The 20,816-nt window shown below is 41.9% G+C and overlaps 1 protein-coding gene across 7 annotated transcripts in view; it reads right to left on the bottom strand.

Moving 5' to 3' along the window:
• Positions 1 to 512: 512 nt before the first annotated feature.
• The window catches only part of Satb1 (SATB homeobox 1), a 94,626-nt gene continuing 74,322 nt past the window's right edge, over positions 513 to 20,816 (bottom strand). For 5 of the 7 annotated variants that reach the window (XM_028890190.2, XM_028890189.2, XM_028890187.2 and 2 more), the window contains exons 10-12: positions 5,546 to 5,749; positions 4,928 to 5,023; positions 2,768 to 3,274 (exon numbers count right to left, since the gene is read on the bottom strand). In XM_028890190.2, the coding sequence (XP_028746023.1) occupies positions 2,768 to 3,274; positions 4,928 to 5,023; positions 5,546 to 5,749 (807 nt within the window). Of the gene's footprint in view, positions 3,275 to 4,927; positions 5,024 to 5,545; positions 5,750 to 20,816 lie in introns of all 7 variants that reach the window. The other 2 variants (XM_028890191.2, XM_028890192.2) reach the window with 2 other exon arrangements.

The following is a 20,816-nucleotide window of genomic DNA, read 5'->3' as shown; positions in this document are numbered from 1 at the left end:
GTTTAAACATTTTCAAAATATGGGGACACAATGAAGCTCGTTAAAGGAATTTCACCAATAGCCATAGGCAGCAGCAGGAGAGACATGGGTGACATGACATTGGGGAGTAATATGGATCACATGAGAAATCTTCCAAAATACGCTGTCCTCAACAGTTCTCCACCCCATCGTGATCATCGCCATTTGCTGGCATGTGCTTTATCCTAAAGTAACCAAACCATGCTGACCTTGAAGCTCAAACATCTGCATTCTGATGGCACAACGGTGCTGCTTTCCATCATACTCACTTCCTAGGAAAAAGCTTTCAAAAGAATTTAGACTGTTAGGAATGGGAAAAATTTTACATGCAACCTGATTTCTCCTTCCAAAATACTATCAAATTTTATACCTATTTGATGTTGTAAGTGTTGGGGTGTTTAAAATGAAAAAGGATATCAGTTTCTACTTGATTTTCTGTCGGATCTTAAGCCTGGGGAAAAGGAGAACGTGGGTGATGATCTTTAGTTGGTGACATGATAGTTTCTTTTTTTTTTTCTTTAACATTTGAAATTCAGCTTATATGAATTCAAATGCCTTTGGCTCAAATGATTACTTTTCTGAACTCCAGCAAACAAGATAGTTTGCATTGTTTTCTCATTTAATAAAAAGAATTGAAATTAGTTTGTAATAAGGCAGCAGCCTTCTAACTTGCTCAGCTGTGTTTCAGAGTAAAGCATTAGAGGAATTTTCAAGGAGCTCGTTTTGGCCTAACACAAAGGCCATGTAGTCCCCTCCATGAGCTCATCACACCTGAGGAAATGCTCCTCAGGAAAAGGGTAACTCAGAGCTCTGGCTCCATGAGCCCAAATACCCTCATTAACACTTAGGGGACCTAACAAAGGGATACAAAAAGACAAACAGAAAAAAAAATGAAAAAAAAAAATTCCCCTAGAAGCACAACATGCCCTGCTTACCCCGACTGCTCCTGGGGCAAGGTGCAGCAGTTTAGAAGGTGATGTTTGAATTCTAGGGGTGTTACTCTTCCTGCCTTCACGGAGTTCTCAGTTTTGACAAAGGAAGCCAAATAAACTCAGGGTTATTGTACCTTCCCTCCTTATCACTTGTAAAACAGATCAAAACCAAACCAAACAACCCCCTCCCCTAAAAAACTTAATATGAAGGGCTCTCGCACAGAAGGTCCATTTGTTCCCTTATTTATGTGATTAATGGCTTTGAAAAATACACCCTAGCTTAAAGAAAAGTATTGCCATAACTGGAGGATTGTGAGAAAAAAGCCAGATATAGCCATCCCAAGTACTTAACTGCTAGAGTAACTCATGTTTCTGTTGGAGTCTTTGACTGTCCTGTGTAGTAAGCAAAACCAGATTATCTTCTGCATTGTGAAATTTCATGCCTGCTTAAAAGTGAGCATGTGTGTGACTTTAGCATTTCAGGCAAGTGTTCAGGTGCTCTCTTCAGAGCTCTCTTCAGTGTTCAAGAGAGCACCATGCACCTACACGACCACCGTCCTTGCGCTTGGTCACATAAGCAGACAAACCCTGCCATGGCATACCATACAAACAATTTTAATCGTGTAGTTACAGTCAATAACCACTTCTAATCAGCACATCTCTGCATAAAGAAAATTGTGATACACTTATAAAAACAGCAGCTGTAACAAAATAGCTGGTGTTTTCATAGTCATAAACTCATAAAAAAAGAAATACACCTTTATACAGAAATTTCATACAGATGTCGCTTTAAAGTTGAGTGTAAACCAAAGGAAGACACATTGCAAACATCAATTATTTTCACATTAATTGCATAATTTTCTAAGGTGATCTATTAGTTTTATTTACCTAGGTTTATTTGCATGATAGTAAAAATTGCATACAACAACAGGAGTGAAGCTTCTAGAGTGAATTGCTTGGATAACATAGACTTTTATAGGCAACTGTGTAAAGCACATTTTCTCTATTTAAAACTTTTAAGACACTTTGTTTTACTGCCCATCAAAATACAGTTATAAATAGAAAGGAAATCAGTATGGTAACAAGAGAAGCAACATTACATTTAACAGAAACTTTCAAAAACTTAATTACAACATGATGCTGCAGGATCTACAAATAAATAAGGAGGACTAAATTGTGTTTCACATTTTCTTTTCCTTAAAAAAAAATCATGTAACAATGAGAATGAAAAAAAAATTACAGTGAACTTTTATTTCCAAAATAAAAAACAAATTTTAATTACGGCAGTGCCATATAATACAAGGCATTTGTTGGCATATGTCATCTTTAAACTGCATTCCACAGTCTATAGTTCTTTTTTTAACATACAATCGAGTAACAAACTCATTTTTTTTTCCTTTTTCTCTTTAAAATAAGGGGCCAGTTTCCAAAGACCAGTGTGAAGTGTCACAGAAATAATGAAAGGAAAGGCAATCATAATCACAGAAGTTATAATGCTTATTTGAGGCTCCAGAACAGTAATAATTAAAAGGAAACCAATCTCTGGTATCATGCTGACAGGGCGCACACCGTGGTGCAGCCCTCGAACACAAATTCTACCACCAGACAACACCACGCTTCACTGGGGCTGCCGAGCAGTCCGGGGAACAGTAAAACCTTTAGTGCTGTCTGTCATGTCCTTCCAACTTCCTGTTTGTGCAAGTTTCTGAAGATTTATTGGCCAAACAATAAACAATGAACGTTTTCTGCGCGAACACAAGATGGACTTTTCATTTTGTTAGTAAATACCAGTGGTATGGATGAAAATAACACTTTTCTCAGTCTTTCAAGTCGGCGTTAATGTCCGTGCTCCCTTCCACCGACAGCTCCTCCTCCAGTTTCACAGAAAACAGGGTGTTGGCGTTTTTATCCTGGACACTCTCTTCCAAATCCTTCAGCAACTCCTCCTCTTTGTATTCCGCCACATCCACTTCCAAGCCGGAGTTGTCCTTCAGTTTACCGTGGTGCTTGAGATAGTACCGCTGGTTCTGAAAGAACTTGATGATGGTGTACTTGGGGAGGTCGAGTTGTGCAGACAGAGTCTGGATGGCCTCTTCATCCGGGTACAGGCCCACATCTTGGATGAAGCTCTGAAGGATCCCCAGGGCTTCCACAGAAATTTTGGTTCGTGGCCTTGTCTTCTGCCGGTTTTCCTCATCGGACTCTGCAGAGGAGGCCACCGTGGGCTGCCGTGGGGGCAGCCTGGGACCTGCCTGGGGCTGGGGCTGCGGCTGCGGAGGAGGAGGTGGCGGCTGCTGCTGCTGCTGCTGTTGCGGCTGCTGCTGCTGCAAAAGACAAACAAACAAGAGTCAGATCCGCTGGGAGCCGCTGCAGTGAGAGGTAGGTGCTTGCCAAGCCCGCGTCTGAGGAAGAGGGCCGGTTAAACAGCCCACAGCCTTTATTAAATAAATAAACACACTTCTGAGCTCAGAGCTGGGCAGCTAGGGAGCAGTGCGGCTGGCAGGGCTACTGTGCTCACTTATCAGCGATCTGTGGAGGAGAAAGACAGCTGGGAAAAACGTGAGCCTCGCTTGCACTCTCCTAGAAGGGTTCTCACCCTCACCGAAGGCGGCCAGCAAAGCACATCATGATGTCATTAATTAACAAAGACTTAAAAGAAGAATCCTTCTTAGATTCCAGGGACAATGTCAGAAGGCTGAGTACCCAGCTCCGGGGAAAGCAGTGTGCCTGGCCACGCTGCATCTGTGGCTGCACCCTGGAGCACAGCACAGCAACCACGTCCTTTATTCTGCACACCTCTTGGAGGTGCAAGGATGTTGTCTCAGACAGTTCCAATTCTCTCTCTCTCTCTCTCTCTCTCTCTCTCTCTCTCTCTCTCTCTCTCTCTCTCTCTCTCTCTCTCACACACACACACACACACACACACACACACACACACACACGCACACACACACACACACACTTTCCTACCAAACTGCACTAAGCTAACACTACGTTTTTTTCCTTACCCCCACCAAATAAAGGTTCACTCCATTCTACACCAGCTGGCGAATTGTTTTGTCTATAGTAAACTACGATGTGATTAGGCTTTAAATTTAATGTATACAGACACTTTTTCATAATTAGTATCTGCATATGTGCTGTAATTCCTGTACACAATTATACGTAACAAACGTGTGGCATGTGTCTACTGCGCACTCGACATCCATAATTCTTATCAGCCAAGCCAATCAACCCTGGGTGCTCAAAGCCGCAATGTATTAGAACATTTGTCCTGTGCTTAAGCATTTCCTCTTATCCCCCTAAGAAGCAATTTTATTAAAAACAATTTACATTTTCAAACAAGTACTATTTTTATTACTTAACATATATCTTTCTTGTCTTTGTTTTAGCTGAAACAGTCGGTTTTTCAGGCTTTCACAATTATTTTAGTGCTTAATATCCTGAGGGATTCTCTTTTTCAATTTGTTTTATCTTTAATAAATACTCAAGGATTTTTTTTTCCTGGTGGATGAATAACTCTATTATTTTAGCTACAGATATCCGTATTTTTCACAGACAGCAATACCAGGAAGGAGTGTGGGTGATTCAACAAAGATGTCAGGCAGGTTTCTGGGGCCCTAGAGGTAATGGCATTTCCCTTCAAGGAAAAAGCTAAAAACAACCTTCAGATTTAGCAGAAATAAGTTACACAGCTTAAATTCAACTAGAGCATGCTGTTTACGTTCCTGACGCCACAGGAACTCCACTGTGGTCTGGTCCACAGCCCTTTAATCAAGTTCCTCATGGGCTTCCACAGAGGCTGTGCCCCACACAGGCGACATCAAGCACAGCTGAGTGCTGGCACTATGGGCGTTGGCCAGAGCCATGGCCATTCCATTACTGTCCTTTGTACATCTGAAAACCCTAGCTGAGGGAGCTGGCCTTCACGACACCTTTTCCCCTTTCTCCTGGCACAGGAACTGGTGCCCGCTCACCTGAGGAGCAGCATTGGGCCATGGTGCAGGGCTCGGCAGGCCTGGTAAGAAAGCGGCTCTAGACTCTCCTTTGCCAAGGGTGCTGGGAGAGGGGCTCTAAGGAAAGACAAACAGACATGACTCACCCTGTCCTGCCCTGGGGTGGGTGGGGAGGCTGTGTGAGGTGAAGGTGGGATGAGGAGCATTCAGCAAGATGGGTTTCCCTCCCCTTCACTATGGAATGAAATGTGTGACTGTCCTCTACGGCTCACTGGTGGTCCCTTTCCTCCAGGGCAGTATGGTTTTAATTAGGAAGCAGTTTTAAGTTCAATTTTAAAAAACACACTAAAAGGTATGTTCTAAGCTTTCATAATCAAAACCCAGTGCTAACCAAGGCACCCTTACTATTCTAGCAGTCCAAAATGGGGTTCCTGCCTCGTTAGGGTGAGGAGACTACAACCCAGCAGCCAGAAACAGCGTGTTTATCCTCCTTTTATCCTGAGCAAGATGGCAGTGTGCTGCTGTCTGCAGTAGAAGCCTGTATGTCAGACTGTGGGAAGAGAAGAACCACTGATTTCCCTGCTAAGTTGAAGGCTTTGTTTATTTAGTGCTGCGCGGAACTGGCCAAGGTAAACGAACCTGAATCTGTTCTGCTGGAACATGGATGATGTGGGGTGGCCTGTCGCCATGGTGATGCACAGCATTGCTCTCCTGCTCATAGATGGCATCACGCTCAGGCTGAGGAAGACTGAGGAACCTGCGGATCATGGACAGGTTCTCCCACAGGGTCCTGTTTTCTGGAGAAGGATCTTCTTTCCAGCGCAACAGCTCACACAGCCATCCCTTAGGAGGAAAGGGCGACAGGTCAGTTTGTGCTGGGGCTGGAATCTTCCACAGATGCTAAAAAGGAGGCTCCAATAGTTAACTTTTTCATCACACACCACTCCAATCTGCTTTAATATTTTTTCCTTTGAATCCATAAGAGAGGATAGTTGTACCTATGGGGAAGTAGGCTGTTTCTGATCAACGTTCAGATCGATATCTTCATGGGCAGACACATGGGCTGGGGAGATGGCTTAGGCAGTCAGTGCTCACTCCTCAACTACCAAGAGCTGAGTTTGGTCCCCAGAACCCATATAAAAACCTGTTACCTGTCACCCCAGTGACAGGTGCAGAGACAGACACCAGGGGCTTGCTTACCAGCCAGTGTAGCGAAAATGGAGAGTTTCAGGTTCAATAAGAGACCCTGACTCAAAAAATAAGGTGGAGAGCCATAAAGGAAGACAACCGGACACCAACCTTTTGCCTGGACACACACACACACACACACACACACACACAAAGAAAGTAAGGACAGACATTTTCACACTCATTCATCAGACTCTGCCGTAAGAGTGATAGAGTGATGGGTTAAAAACAAAGGCGAGGGAGGTGCAGCCCCGCCCAACCTTCTTGTTCACCAGTGGCCACGGAAGGCATGGAGGTGGCAAGTCAGAGCTCTAGAAATAAACTGTCCTCAAAGGCTTTCCTAAGCGCGCGCGCACACACACACACACACACACACAGAGACAGACAGACAGACAGACAGAGACACACACAGGCGAGAGGAGGGAGGGGGAAGGGAGGAGGGAGAGAGAGAGAGAGAGAACGCACCTGCCTGCATGCTTGGGCATGAATATATTGTCTTTATTACCATGGGCATTAGCAGAGTTCTTCAACAAGGCCCTTTCTTAAAGGGAACCTCAGAGTCCTGCTTTTTTGTCAGCTCTGGCACATGCGTATGACTTGTCAGGCAAGAACTTTAGTCAGTTTTTAGGGTAAAGAGTGAAGGGTAAACTCTGTCGAGGACCCAGTCTGACCCAGTGTGATTCTCAAGTCTTCACTGTCTGGATGGTTCAACAGATGACTCCTACCGCCATCTCCACCTTTTATCCCACCCGCCCCCCGGGACCGGAAACAATGGGGTAGGAGGGAGGGAGGGACAGTGTCCAATGGAGCCCACACTGCCACCTCTCACTGGACTGTCCGGAGACGCCTCACCCGGACACACTGGGGGCAACGCCACTCCCTCACCGCCGCCCCCCATGACCTGTGATTGGCGCACAGACTGGTACACTGTCCTGTGCCATGGACAGCACTCCCAACCTGTGCACTCTCCAGAGATGCTCTTCCTCGTTCTTCTCCCCCACAGACCTCTACCTGAGGTCACTCTATGTCCTTCCTTCCCGCCATTCTCCCTCATTCCCTGAGCAGGAAACCCGCTGGGGCTCTGCCTTTGGGAACTGCTCTAAAATGAAGGCACAGGACACTGTGTCTATTATGTGAATTTTAAATCTATGCACGGAGGGTTCTGCTTTTTATGTTACTGCGAGATGAAACCAGACGACTGTATGTCTTTCTTTCTGTCTTCAAACTGGATGAACCTTTCAAAAGGAGCTTCTATTTGTGATAATGGTGAAAGAGAACAAAGCATTCTTCTCCTACAGTTGGTCTGAAAGATTGTCTGAGAGACTGCAAAAGAAAAGACGGGGCTGACATATCAGCTTCCTACCAGCCGGCCAGAATACCCACGATTCTTGGTGAGGTGTACAGGCTTTACTGTTGCTCTGTTTTTTGGGGGGGTTCAGTATAGAACCCAGGGCTGTACACACACCAGCCAAGTGCCTCTAAGGAAGATTGGATCCTTTAACAGTTGTTTTTAATTAAGCAAATACACACACACACAAATAAATGTTCATGTGTGTATATGTGTGTATATATAGATATACATATATATATGTGAATGCTCACATATCTGTGTGTATACACATGCACACACACATATATGAATGGTCATGTGATAATGCTTTCATTCAATACTACTGAACATACAATTCAAGATGAGAAGGGGCAGTACCCTGAAGATTTAACCTGAAAGAATAGCCACTAAAAAGGAAAAACAAATCTGCCCTGATGACAGAGCCCTGGAGCTGCTTCTCACTTGACCACAGATCCCTGCGCTTATGTCCAGACTGCTGTGGGATGTCAGTCAGAGCTGGGCTCTACTTGAGAGAATAGAACATCAACTACAAAGCTGACCTTGAGTATTTACAGTGGAGACATGCCTACCCTGAAGATATTATTTAGTTCTTATGGGTAAACTCTTGCTATCTGGAGCACGTCATAAAAATATCACCTATTTCCCTAGATCCAAGCTATTTCCTTACACCACATCTCTAAATTTTGGGGCAGGACAGATCTTAGATCTGTCTCCATCTCCCTGGAGGCTTGTCTGCATCCTGTAGCTGTGACCTCTGACAACCTGGATGCCTCGAAGCATGGTCTATTTACTTCCAGAGAAGTGAGAAGGCTGGAGGAGAGGGGAAGAGGCGTTCTGACTTGGCTGGTCCCACTGGGTACTGAACACTGAGCTGTTATCATTTTTATCTTTTTTAGAAATAATTTTTTTAGATATAAATGCACGTAGCTGAAAATTGCCAAGAGTTAAATTAAGAATGATTCGTGTCAGAAAAGCTTCTTGGAGAGTGCTGAAAACATTGATGGCCTCACATCCTTCAGAAACTTCTGTAAGGAAGGCAGAGATCACTTGGCACTTGGATGTAAGTGAAAAACATGTGGATCACAGATGTTCTTTGGAAAAGAAAATCATTAGTTCTTTTAAACCAGCTAATAATGACAGCTAATTCCTAAATAATCACATTCATGTGGGTTTAACAAATATTTCAGAACGAGAACTCTGACTCATTCAACAAACATTTTGTCTATATTGTCACTTCAGTGTCTCTGCACTTCCCAGACAGACCCTTGTTTTTATTAATTGCCCATGACTAACATAACACTTCCAGTACTTTGCTATTAACCTCTGCCCTTAAATAATACTTCTAATTCCTTATCTAAAAATAATGAGATGAATCTGCAGTTGAAACGTGTTTCTGCCTTTTAGAGACAGGACCAGGCTGAAATGACTACAGCAGACGCGTCATGCAAAAATATCTGACGGTGCATCTGGGAACTGTTAGAACTCCACAAGGGGGTTCAAAAAATGAGGAAGAAAACAAAAAGGGGTGTGTTTGTGTGTGTGATCTCTTAAATAACGGGAAACGCACGCTTCTGACACCTTTTTGTTCTTTTGTCACGATAGAAACAGACTGATAAATTCTCAACCAGGATTGGCAAAAATATGATTAACCTGTTTCTATACTAAATACATTGGAGTACTGTGGCTACCTCAAATTCTATTGCTTTCCACTCCATTGGTCATGACGGTGATCTGTGATTTGAAGGAAGGAACTGAAGAGGACATAAATGCCTTCTCCTTCACCAATCCCGTGTCTGAGACGTCCCCTAAACATTAGAATGGATGCATTTGGAAAGGTGATGGAGAGGCCTGAGTGCTGCTGACATCAAAGTAAACCAAGAACCCCCTAGGAGTGCCACGCTGATTAGGAGGAGAGATAAGAGTGAGACATGGAGCTTTGTTGTGAAATGTGAGCCTTTTCCTTTTAGAAGAGGTCTCTGGGACCTGATGTGCTGTGTACAACCAGAGGCAGGAGGCTCAGGAGACTACTCTCAAATTCAATTAGATCACGACTCTTTGAATGGCAGAAAAGACGGGGCAAAAGAAGCCCTCAACAAATGACGGGACCAATTGGCTCTCAGAAAACTAAAGTGGTACAAGGAACAACCTCAACTGTAAATGTAGTAAATGTGCCAAGCAACATCACACTGCATCTAATGAGGGCAAAATATAAACAGTAGCCACATGTAAATCAATTAGTACAACTTTCAGGATGTTACTACTTTTCAAACTGACAAAGTTTAATTTGACACCTTCTGTTCCAAACCCTTTGTTTCTATTCAAAATCACGCCTTGAGCTGTTGCAATCAATCACAGCACTCCCTATTACTTAAAAAAAAAAAAAGAAAGAAAGAAAGGAAGGAAGAAAAAAAAACTGGCATGGACCCCAAATAAGCTGAAAATGCCATGCAGATAAATTCTGAGATAATATGTTCAAACCTGTTATATACAACACAAATCCTGTAAAGTTATGTATTGTAAACCTACATTTATTGAGAACTAAAAGTCTTAAATCCATCTGCCACAAAGGAAATACTGTTATGTACTTTATAGTAACCAACAGCCATCTGCAAATGTCTTGCTACTGTAAGCAAGAAAGCGGAGCAGAGGAGGTAAAGTGAAGGCGGGAATGAGGAGCATCCTTCTGACTGGTTTTGGTTCAGGATCTAATAAGGAAATGTAAGATTGGGGGAGAAACGGGAAAGAGAAAAAAGCAGAGTGACTGCCAAACCCGTGTTACAAAAATCAAAACAAACTCAGAGACAACACAATGGCAATTTATTATGGTCCATGAAACACACGACTGTATGCTCATTTTAAAGGAAAAATTAGCAGTTCCAAACTCAATATTCTAATGATGTGCTTGCTGACAGAATCTTGTTGTGCCACATTCAAATAAAAATCCTGGCACCTCCATCTCTCAGCTGCTAATTTCCAACCAAACTCAATCTCTGATTCCCATGCCATTCTTTAGAGCAGTGAGTTCGAGGCGATTCAGTGCTTCCATTTTAACACAGAAGGGGTACCCAGTGACTCTGAGGTAGGAAACCAACGTCCCCTGAGAAACACACGCGGGACCTGCAAATCCTCACATACACAGATGTGCTTACAGGCTGGGTCTGAGGCAAAGCTGGGAGTTCCTAACACAGCTAGTTATCAAAGGGAAAATAAACTTTGATACCACGGGGGGAGGGGGGCACTTAGTGCAATATGCATATGTATATAATGCCATTATGTATATATACATTTTAAAACTAAGAGCTATGAAGAGAGAAAGAAAAATGACATGATTTCCTGCTATACCTAAGAAGGAAAAATACATTAAAAAAATCAAATGGTAATTTGAGTTCTAAAAGGCAAAACATTTTAAAGTCTGTATCCATCCCCCTCATCCTCATCTTTTATGTGTTATTTGCGGGAGTATTTTCTTCCAATCTCTGGGGCATATCTTGTAATATATGATATTAAAAGAAATCAATCTAAATAGGAAAGTATTTGATACAAACATTTTAGTGCAAAGCGTGAATTACAGTTTTGCAAGTAGCGGGAACAAGAACGGAGTACATAATCCATTAAACAGCACTTCCAACAAAGAATTCAGCACCGGAGACTAAACTACACTAGGCATTTTGAATGAGTACATTTTCAACAACAACTAACTATAAAGCTTGCAATTTATCATTCAGGAAATAATTTCCTACTTTTAAAAGAATCTGTAAGTGTTACTTATGCAAATGAAGACAGTTTTTAATCTGCCCACAAACATGCTAATAGAGGGCAATTTTTTTTATTTACAAAGCTGCTGGCACTCAAGTGTAATTTCGCATCAGTGTTCTCCTATAAGCCGGGGAAGAAATGGGTTCTGATTGTCAGAACTACCGAATCTGTCACCTTTAGCATAAAGGCTTAAGATGTAACAAAAGATGTCACGTGACTGCTGTTTTAAAGCCCTCCTTTCACATTACAGAAAGGCCCACTTTAACATCTTTTATTTTTTATATGCACTGTACCCAAAATGCAGTATTTAAATATATTATTTTGGGGGGTCTCACTTCAAAGATACTCAACATCTAAGAGTGAGGCCTGGATGCCTCTCAAGCCAACTCCAACTCCAACTCCAACCCTCCCAACACTGGACACTGAGAATAAAACCCACGGCAGCCAACACTGAAAGCATTTTAAATTATTTACTAGGTTAAAAGGGTGAAATGATACTTTAAATACATCAGATTTCATCATCTAGGCCATTTTTTGGTGGCAAAGTGGTATTGATCTTTCCAAATGCTTAAAATTAGCTAGTTTGCAGAAGGTCATTATTTGATTAAAGGCATTAAAGTTGAGGGCACAAGGCGATGTGCTTTTTCTTCCTTCCCAATTCAAATCATGATATAATTTAATAAAAAGGATCCCATCATGTCCTGTAATAAAAACACTTGTCTTAGGATAGTGTTCTTTATTTAACATGTTAACCTTAAATGCCACGAAATTCTTTAGAAGGGAAACCTCCACTAAAGCCGATTATGTTATGGCCTAATGAGAGAATCTGCCACTAACACTAACGAAGGCCAGGTTCTCCTGCATAGATTAGTGGGAAGCACACCATCGTCCTCTTCCATTTAATGCCACTGACGGCAGCACAGGGGTCCAAGAAGAGACTGGAGCTTCTTCTCTGCCAAATTAACACGTGTCTTATTACAGAAAACATGAAGAATAAACTTCAACAGAGATGTAGCAGTAGAAGCATTTTTACACTGGAAGGTATATGTTATGTTCACATTCTTCCAAGCTGGGTTTTGAAAGGAAATACAGCTTAAATATTCATGTGTGCCCTCTTGATATATTAATTTTCAAGGTGTGGTTTCTGATGCATTCGTTTAAAAAAGAAAAAGTAATAATGAAAATATTTTAAACTACTGCTATTTTAAACCCTTGAGATGACTGTTTTTGGACTCCTGAGCTCGTTCCAGACTCTCCAGTTTATTTAAGGGATGTAATATCTTAGCCAAAAATCTGTGGGTTTCTATATTGGGGTAATAATAGGCCATAAACTGAGTGTCTAGAAGTTTCTCATTCTGCCCCTTTGTTATTAAGAGGTTAAGCAACTCTAGCATAGCTTCAGGAGATTTATAATTAGCATAAAAAATAACATTTGCACACGCCTAGAAGAACCTCTTGAAATTTAGTAAAGTTAGAAGGGCGCTCAGAGTCATTTAAAAAAAGTATCATTTGCATTCTACTGTTTTTATTTCCTCCTCTTCCCTATCTTCCCTAGGTCACTGATGTGGGGGCATAAATGTGGTGGTTTTTCTTTGGCTACACACAGATTATTCAGTTCATAGCAAAAGTATCAAATAACGACTTGGCCAGAGGAGATACAAATGACTCTTACTTTCAAAAATGCCAGGAGAGAGAATCTCCAAAATTAAAGGTATTTGCAGAAGAGAGAAGTTGAGAAGTGAGAAAGGGTGATGAAAACAAGTGTGGAATTCTAAGCAGTCTACTAAAATATCTAGAACAGTGGTTCTCAACCTATGAGTTGTGAGCCCTTAAGCCTAAGACCATTGGGAAACACAGGTATTTACATTATGATTCATAACAGTAGCAAAATAGCAGTCATGAAGTAGCAATGAAACAATTTTATGGTTGGGGGTCACCACATCATGAGGAACTGTATTAAAGGTCACAGCATTAGGAAGTTGAGAAGCACTGGTTTGAAAAAGACAATCTCACTTGACAGAAATATAAGATTTCAAAAGAAGGCCTGGATTTTATTTTTAAAACATTAGATTTGGAAAGTGCCTACCATAAAAGTTTGATTTCTATACATACTCCAAATCTAAGCCAAGACAAAAATCTGACTTATATGCATGATAGGTGAACATGAATTCTGAAAAACAATCTTACCTGCCTCCACACAGACCAGAGCCAATGACATTTTTGACATTTTGTAACTTTCAGCAGAATGGCTTAGCCTCTCCCTACTATTTTGACATCTGACCTTCAACTCTTTAAGTTTTCATTTTCATAAAAGGCACCTCAAAATGGAGAGCACCCCGAAGTGCATGCTGTAACTTCTCAATTTTAGCCTCTACTTCCAACATTAAGAACTATCTACCTACCACTGGCTTCTTCAAGTTGGGGCACCTCTTCCTTAACTTATTCTTGGAGGCACCAAATTCTTTCAATTACTTGCCGTGGAAAAAATTTCCCCTTTTGACTTTCAGGAGAAGCAGACCAGTGATGACCACAGCTGTTATGGACAAGGAACCACCATCTACAGCTGAAGAAGTCCAACACAGAGCTAATTAATGGGATTCTCAATTCAGTCTGCAGACCTGCAGGTGCACCCTCCCGTTAAGACACTGTGACACAATGATGTCATCTACAAAGTTCACACCTAAAAACCCCCAGCTGAACTGCAAAAAAGAAAGAGAGAGAGAGAGAGAGAGAGAGAGAGAGAGAGAGAGAGAGAGAGAGAGAGAGAGAGAGAGAAAGAAAAGCCAAAAAATCCTCTAAGTGTTCTAAGTGAATTTGTGATTTTTGTGCTGGGCTCCATCTACAGCTATCCTTGGTCATTTGGGGCCTGTGGGTTCCAGGATGAGCATGCCTCTGAGCTCTGAAAGCTTCCAGACAGGCAAACAGACCAGGCCTTTTGGCTTTCTTGAATCCCCTTGACCATCTTTGAGAGGCTGCTGGGAATGGGACTGGAGGGTGAAAACCTCCTGACTGTTCGTACAGTGTGACCTCTAGAGGTCCCCAACACAGCAGCAAAGCTTATGCCCTCATAGGTCGCATTTAGTCCTATGCCTGGTAACATTCCTCATATTCAATTGGACTAATTATTAGCGACTGCCTAACGCAGCCTCGTGTTCTGTTTTCTATTTCTCTACTCTAAGAGGAAGGCTTTTTTTTCCCCTTCCCTTCAAATGTTACTTCTCCCTCAGGCCATAATCAAGTGCCTCAGTAGACGGATGAAGAGAACACAATGGGTAGGAGAGTATCTATGCCAATATGAGCCAGTTACTTTTCTGAGCCTTTGGGAAGAAACCTCCTCTATAAAATATGGGTAATAATGGTATTAATCTCACAGTGGCTGCTACAAGTAAGACAGAGTACATTCAATCTGATGCCTAGTCTGAGATAACTTCAGAATGTTGCAAAATAAAAGTACTTAACTCACAGTCCACTTGGAATGACATGACATTCAAAACGATTAAATAAAGCGGCCGTGATAAAGGTCACAGAGGGACAGATACCAAGAGTGGCAAAACTAGAGAGGAAGAAGCAATGGTTGAGGGAGGCAGGGAAGGAGGGCGTCTCCCTGACATGGCAGTACTGGCTCGGCTTCCTTGGCTTTAGAGAATGGGCCATATTGATGGGGTTACGTGCCTGGGAGAAAGCAGCAATCTAGTTGCTTTTGAATGGATGATGCCTCCCACAGCCCTTACCACACTGGATTGAGAAAACGACTCAGTTTCTGTAACCTCTTACATTCTACACACTATGCTTCTAAGGTCTAAGAGGCCTGACAGAAACCTTAGGCAGGTTCCTCAGCTTCTTCAGACCTCAAATATCTCCTTTGTAAAAGGAAGTCTAATTTTATCACCTAATTCATAGTATATTGAGAATTAAAAGAGAACATCTATGGAAAAGGACTTAGTACTCAATAACAATCTCAATTATTGCTGCCATATATTATTGTTGACATTATCAAACTTTCTTAAACCCATAGAGACTGAAGACACTAAGGAGGCTAAAGAGAATAGCTGTTACCATATTCCTTCCACATGCTGCACCCTAAACAACAAAGTTCAGTGAGCAGCTCGACTACCAACTCCACACCGAGGCTGGGATATTGGAGTATATTTGATATCTGAAGTATAAACAGACACTTTCTGAAACATGAAAACGCAGATGGTAAAAATGTCTGACAATGACCCTTAAAAGACAAATTCCTTTCCTAAGCCAGTAACCTCACTTTTCAATGCTTATTCAAAAGAAAAGATAATAAAAACTACATATACATACTTTACAAAACTGTTTACATTTACATTATCCGTGACAGCAAAAGTTGGAAATAAGCTAAATGCACTGTAGGAAACTGATGGCTCCTGCAATATGCAAATGAACACAACACACACATACAGCTATATCCACGTATGTACACTGTAGGAAATTGATGGTTCCTACAATATGCAAATGAACACAACACACACATACAGCTATATCCACATATGTACACTGATAGGAAATTGATGGTTCCTACAATATGCAAATGAACACAACACACACATACAGCTATATCCACATATGTACACTGTAGGAAATTGATGGTTCCTACAATATGCAAATGAACACAACACACACATACAGCTATATCCATATATGTACACTGATAGGAAATTGATGGTTCCTACAATATGCAAATGAACACAACACACACACACATACACAGCTATACCTACATATGTACACAAGTACATGTCTGTGTATATAAAGAGCCTTAATCAGGATATTAAATTAGAATATCTCTAGGTGATTGAGATTATGGATATTTTTATGTTCTTCCTTATGCTTGTATTTCTGATTTTTCTGTAGTGACTATGTAATAAAAATATGCACAGCAAATGGCTTTAATTAAAAATCTAATTTTTCTTGTCTGTCTCCTCTATAACCAACGTTGAGTTCCTGTCAACGCTAGCCCTCAGGAAGGCCTCTTGGATTTCTTCCACTCTGTGGCCTCTATTCCAGTTCACCCTCAACCCTGCCAATAGATGTGAACACTCACTGCCCTGCAGTAGCAAACGCTCCCATGCACTCCTCCCAAGGGACCTAGAAATATCCCAAGGCTCACACTCAGGGGCTGTAAAAACCCAGCAGTGAGTTATGAGGTGGAGCTCTAAGTATGGCCTAGTGTGGGCCAGGCTGACAGACTGTGCACACCTCTGCAGTTCCTGGGGCCTCACAGGGGGCTGCAAAGTCCAGAGGTAAAGATTTACAAGGAAGAGGCTTCATTGAAAAGAAATAAGGTTTGAGCTGAACTTGGCTTCCGAGGCTCAAGGAGGCAGAGGACCAACAAAGGACCCTAAGGCACCCAAATGTGACACTCTTAGAAAAGGAAACTGAGGAAACTGGACTTTCCCGAAACCTCAACTCAAACACATGTACACACTTACAAAGTAAAATTTTTATTGTGTTGTTTACTAAACATTATTAAAATTTCAGTGTTTCTTTCCTATTAAAAATTCTGAAGAACATTAAACATGAAGCTAAGTGTTTGAGCCATGTGTGAGAAGAAAAAAAATTATAAAAATGAGAATTGATAAAGTAATCTTTTAGGCAATTTACCTGATAGGGTAGCTTCTTGGTTTACACAAATAATTTACCACTAGATTGTTTTAAACAAAATTTCTGTATTACGTTTTCCAACAGATTTATATAAAACTTTTCAATACTGCAGACAGCTCAGGAATGAGCTATACTCTCCATTACACTTAGTTAGAATCAGGGAATTAAAAATTTAAATCTTCCCTCTATGGTGTTCTAAGAGGAAGAAGAAAGAAGTTTTAAACCAAGAGAAGGCAGTTTGGGACTTATGAGTCATGGGAGTCAGACCTCAAGAGGGACAACTCACTATCAGGGTCATTATGAGCTCCCAACTTGCTTATGATTTTGATGATGCGCCCATCTCATGGCTCAAACCACATAATTTTCTCCATTATGCAAACCTGTTCATCAGAAGTTTGTCTAATTTGAGAAAATCAAATCTTGTGATTCACAAGTAGCCATTAAAGACAGAAAGCATGGATATTTCTGGAAGTATTATGTGGGTCAGGGTGATAGTGGCCACCCCAGGAAGGTTAACCTAGGCACAGGCTGTCTCCCTTATTCCTCATAACGCCAGTGCAGAAAGGCCTGAGGGAGAGGTGGGCAGGAGTGGAATGTGAGCCTGCTGTGCTCTGGGCATATTCATTAAGGATGCAAGGCTTGATAATATCTACTGCCCATCACTCCACCCTTCTGCATGTCATTACAAGGACCCTCTTCTGGCCAGCCATGGTTCAGAGGAAGCAGACACATTAGTGCACATACCGTGGAGATGCATTTTTCCTAACACTTCTCATCCAATAAGGTAAGAGCCATCCACAATTCAGGTTTGCATTGTTATTAAAAGTGTAGCTTGCAGGCAGCGGTGGCACACACCTTTAATCCCAGCAGAGGCAGGCAGATCTCTGAGTTCAAAGCCAGTCTGGACTACAGAGTGAGTTCCAGGACAGCTAGGGCTTCATAGAGAAATCGTGTCTTGGAAAAAAAAAAAAAAAAGGAAATCAAGCAAGCAAGCAAACAAAATAAAGAAGGAAAAAAGAAGTGTAGCACCCAACCGGTAACTACTTTTTTATCCGCAGTGAAGGCATTCTCTCATCAAGTACAGCAGTTGCTGTTAGGTATCTAGGCTAGAAACAAGGTTGTTGGGACAGTTTGGGGTTTGCTTTAGATGCTATAGCAATGATTGCAATCCCCTCTTGTTATGCTTTAGAGTGGCAGGCCCTTGAAAAATAAGCACACCAGAAAGCAATAAACAAATTGGAAGAAAATGTTTCCCAGGTAAATTCAAAAATTCCTAGGCTAATATGTTAAACATGTAATTGTTCCCTCTGCTCAATTTATCATTGATCTCATCTCTTTGGTGCCATAGACCCTTCTGGCAGTCTGGGCAAAGCTCATGAATGCCTTTTCAGAGGAAGGTTTTTACGTTTGAAATAAAATACATAAGATTACAAAGAAAACCAATTACACTGATATACATAATTGGTTTATGGATAACTTAGGGGGTGGGAATGGACTGGACTAAGCCAATCTATCAAAAATTTCTGATGTAGTAAAAAAGGTGCACGTGTGTGCACATGCGTGTGTTTAAACTAACACACTGAGTTCCAAGCTAGTGCAACACACTCCTAGTGATAAGCCAGAAGAACAATATTTCAAGAGTTCTGTCACAACATGATATGCTATGAAGATGGGGTTTCGCTGGTGGCAAATTTGTATGACAAATGTTGCCAGGATTACGACTAAATGAAACACCAACTTCCAGTCAGAGGTCACACAAAATAAATCGTTCACTGTCTTCTTAGCCGAAGTAGAACACATGCTAAGAACCCCTGAATGGGATGGGTTCCTGACCTTAAATGGACATCTGCATACACACATATACCAAGCATATACTCACATACTTCAAAATATTTTTATAACTAATCTAGATAGGATCCAGCTAATTAGAAAAACTTATTACCTGTGGATTTGTGAAATAAATTCCCTCCCTCCCACTCCAAAGGAACATGTTTCACTAAGAGGTGGGGCAGAGTTAAACAGTTCCTTTTAGCGGGGTAGCCATATCCAGAGATGCTCAGCTTTCCCATGAGAGGTGTTTCAGCACTGGACCTTTGAGTATGTAGAGAGAGAGAGAGTGTGTGTGTGCGTGCACACACGCTGTTGGAGGGGTATTGATAAGATGGTTCCCCACAACATTCAATTTTCAGGTCAGTCCAATGGGAGAGAATTGTTATTGGATTTATATATTCAGTTCCACTGAAGATCTCTACTAAAATAGGTCTGTGCCTTGAGTAATATCACTGGATAACTGCACTAGCATACATATAGCACACTAGTTTCCTGGGTGTGTCACGAAATTGAAGAATGAGTTTACAAACTCTGAATGCAACATCAGCATTTTAATCTGGTTAGCTTCATACCTTAATCTGAGTAACTCTAAAGGTAAGCGAGGCTTACCTTTGAAAACTGCCAACCTGCCTGGGGAAGCACTCCAGGTGTGGCTTTCCCATACTAGGGTTTCCCAAACAGAAGGGAAGAGAAAGGACAGAAACCGGAGGGGCTTCACAGGAATGGATCAAAGGCACTACTCCAGGGTGGGGTGGCGGTGGGTGGACAAAGTGGTTAGCAAGGAGAGGCGCTATGTAAATGACAGGAAGCTGCCTATCAGCTGGGACACCTGATCTGCTCAGTCAGTTCTAAAGGAGTAGATGGACATCCGACTTTGCGTTTAGGTTAGAGTACGGGGCAGATGACTAGTCCAACAGAAAGGGGAAAGAAGTGAAGAATATAGATGAAAATTGGGGCAGAGGGTATGAAATAACAGAGCACAAAACCATCTCTTAACTTTATATCACAATGATGACCAGTGTAAAATCTACCCAGCAACAGAAACACTAACTCTGGAAATTCAGTTTGATGGATAAGGTTTTAGTCTTTATGATTATTCAGGGTCCAAGTTACTTAGTTTCTTTAATCAAAATTACTAAAATAAAATTATTCTGCATTAGGCTATTACCCTTCCCCCAATCTCCAAACACAGAAACAGAAATTAATTGCCAGCCAGGAAGAAAGAACACAATTTAGGCAATAACAGCTTGGCATGGTCTAAGCTGGATTTCCTAAGAGCATTTGCTTGTGAATCTATATTTTACATACAGCCCTTAGTTCCCTGACCTTATTGAAAGTAATTTATTTTTACCTAATCTGCATTTCATTGAGAGCACCAAACTTCAGTGAAGTAGCCATGTAACACCCAAGACCAGGAGCAGTCACGCTGGTGCCGAGAGTCACTGGGACGGGGCACTCCTCAGCAGGTCCATGGGCTCCACGTTCCCAATCATGCACCTCAGATGGGGGTGCAAAGTCTCAAGGGAGCTGTCTCCCATGTTCATTTTTGATCTGTGTTTTCTCCTTTCCTAGCCTCTCCCAAACCTGGGGTTTTTCAAGGACCTGAAGTTGTTCACATTGCCCTGATTCTGGCAATCACTGTCCTGGCACCCATGAAGCCAAGTCCATTCTTCAACTGAGTTCAACTGCTCTCCTCTTCTTCTCTGCCTGGACCCTGACAAGTTGCTGCGTGATAAGGGGGGAGGGGCGGATTCCAGTCATCCCTAACAAGTCTCAGATGAAGACACCACGAAACAGCACCTCCCCCAAAAACAAAGCCTTCACATTATTCGACCCCTTACCTCTTCTTTGACTTATTCTCAAGCCAAACCCAGTACTGTCCACCAAAACAGCATCTCCATTTACACTGTACTGGTGTCTCAGTCTCAGATACACATTAACTCAGTTCTACACTGGACATTAGACACAAAGTAACTCAAGCTGTTTAACTTCCTGAAGCCTCAGAAGCAAAACAGCTTGCCTGGAAACACACAGCATTGGGCCACAGCTCTTCAAGACTCAAGGTTTCCCCTGAAAGATGAAGTTTGTGTTTCAGGTGTTTTGTCAATCATCTGTGCATCTGCCAGTAGCTGCTGGTACCCTCTTCCCATGAGG

The sequence above is a fragment of the Peromyscus leucopus genome, chromosome 16_21 (genome assembly GCF_004664715.2).
Source record: "Peromyscus leucopus breed LL Stock chromosome 16_21, UCI_PerLeu_2.1, whole genome shotgun sequence".
NCBI classification, from domain to species: Eukaryota; Metazoa; Chordata; class Mammalia; order Rodentia; family Cricetidae; genus Peromyscus; species Peromyscus leucopus.
The sequence above is the reverse complement of the archived record's forward strand: the minus strand, read 5'-3'. Positions and strand labels throughout refer to the sequence as shown.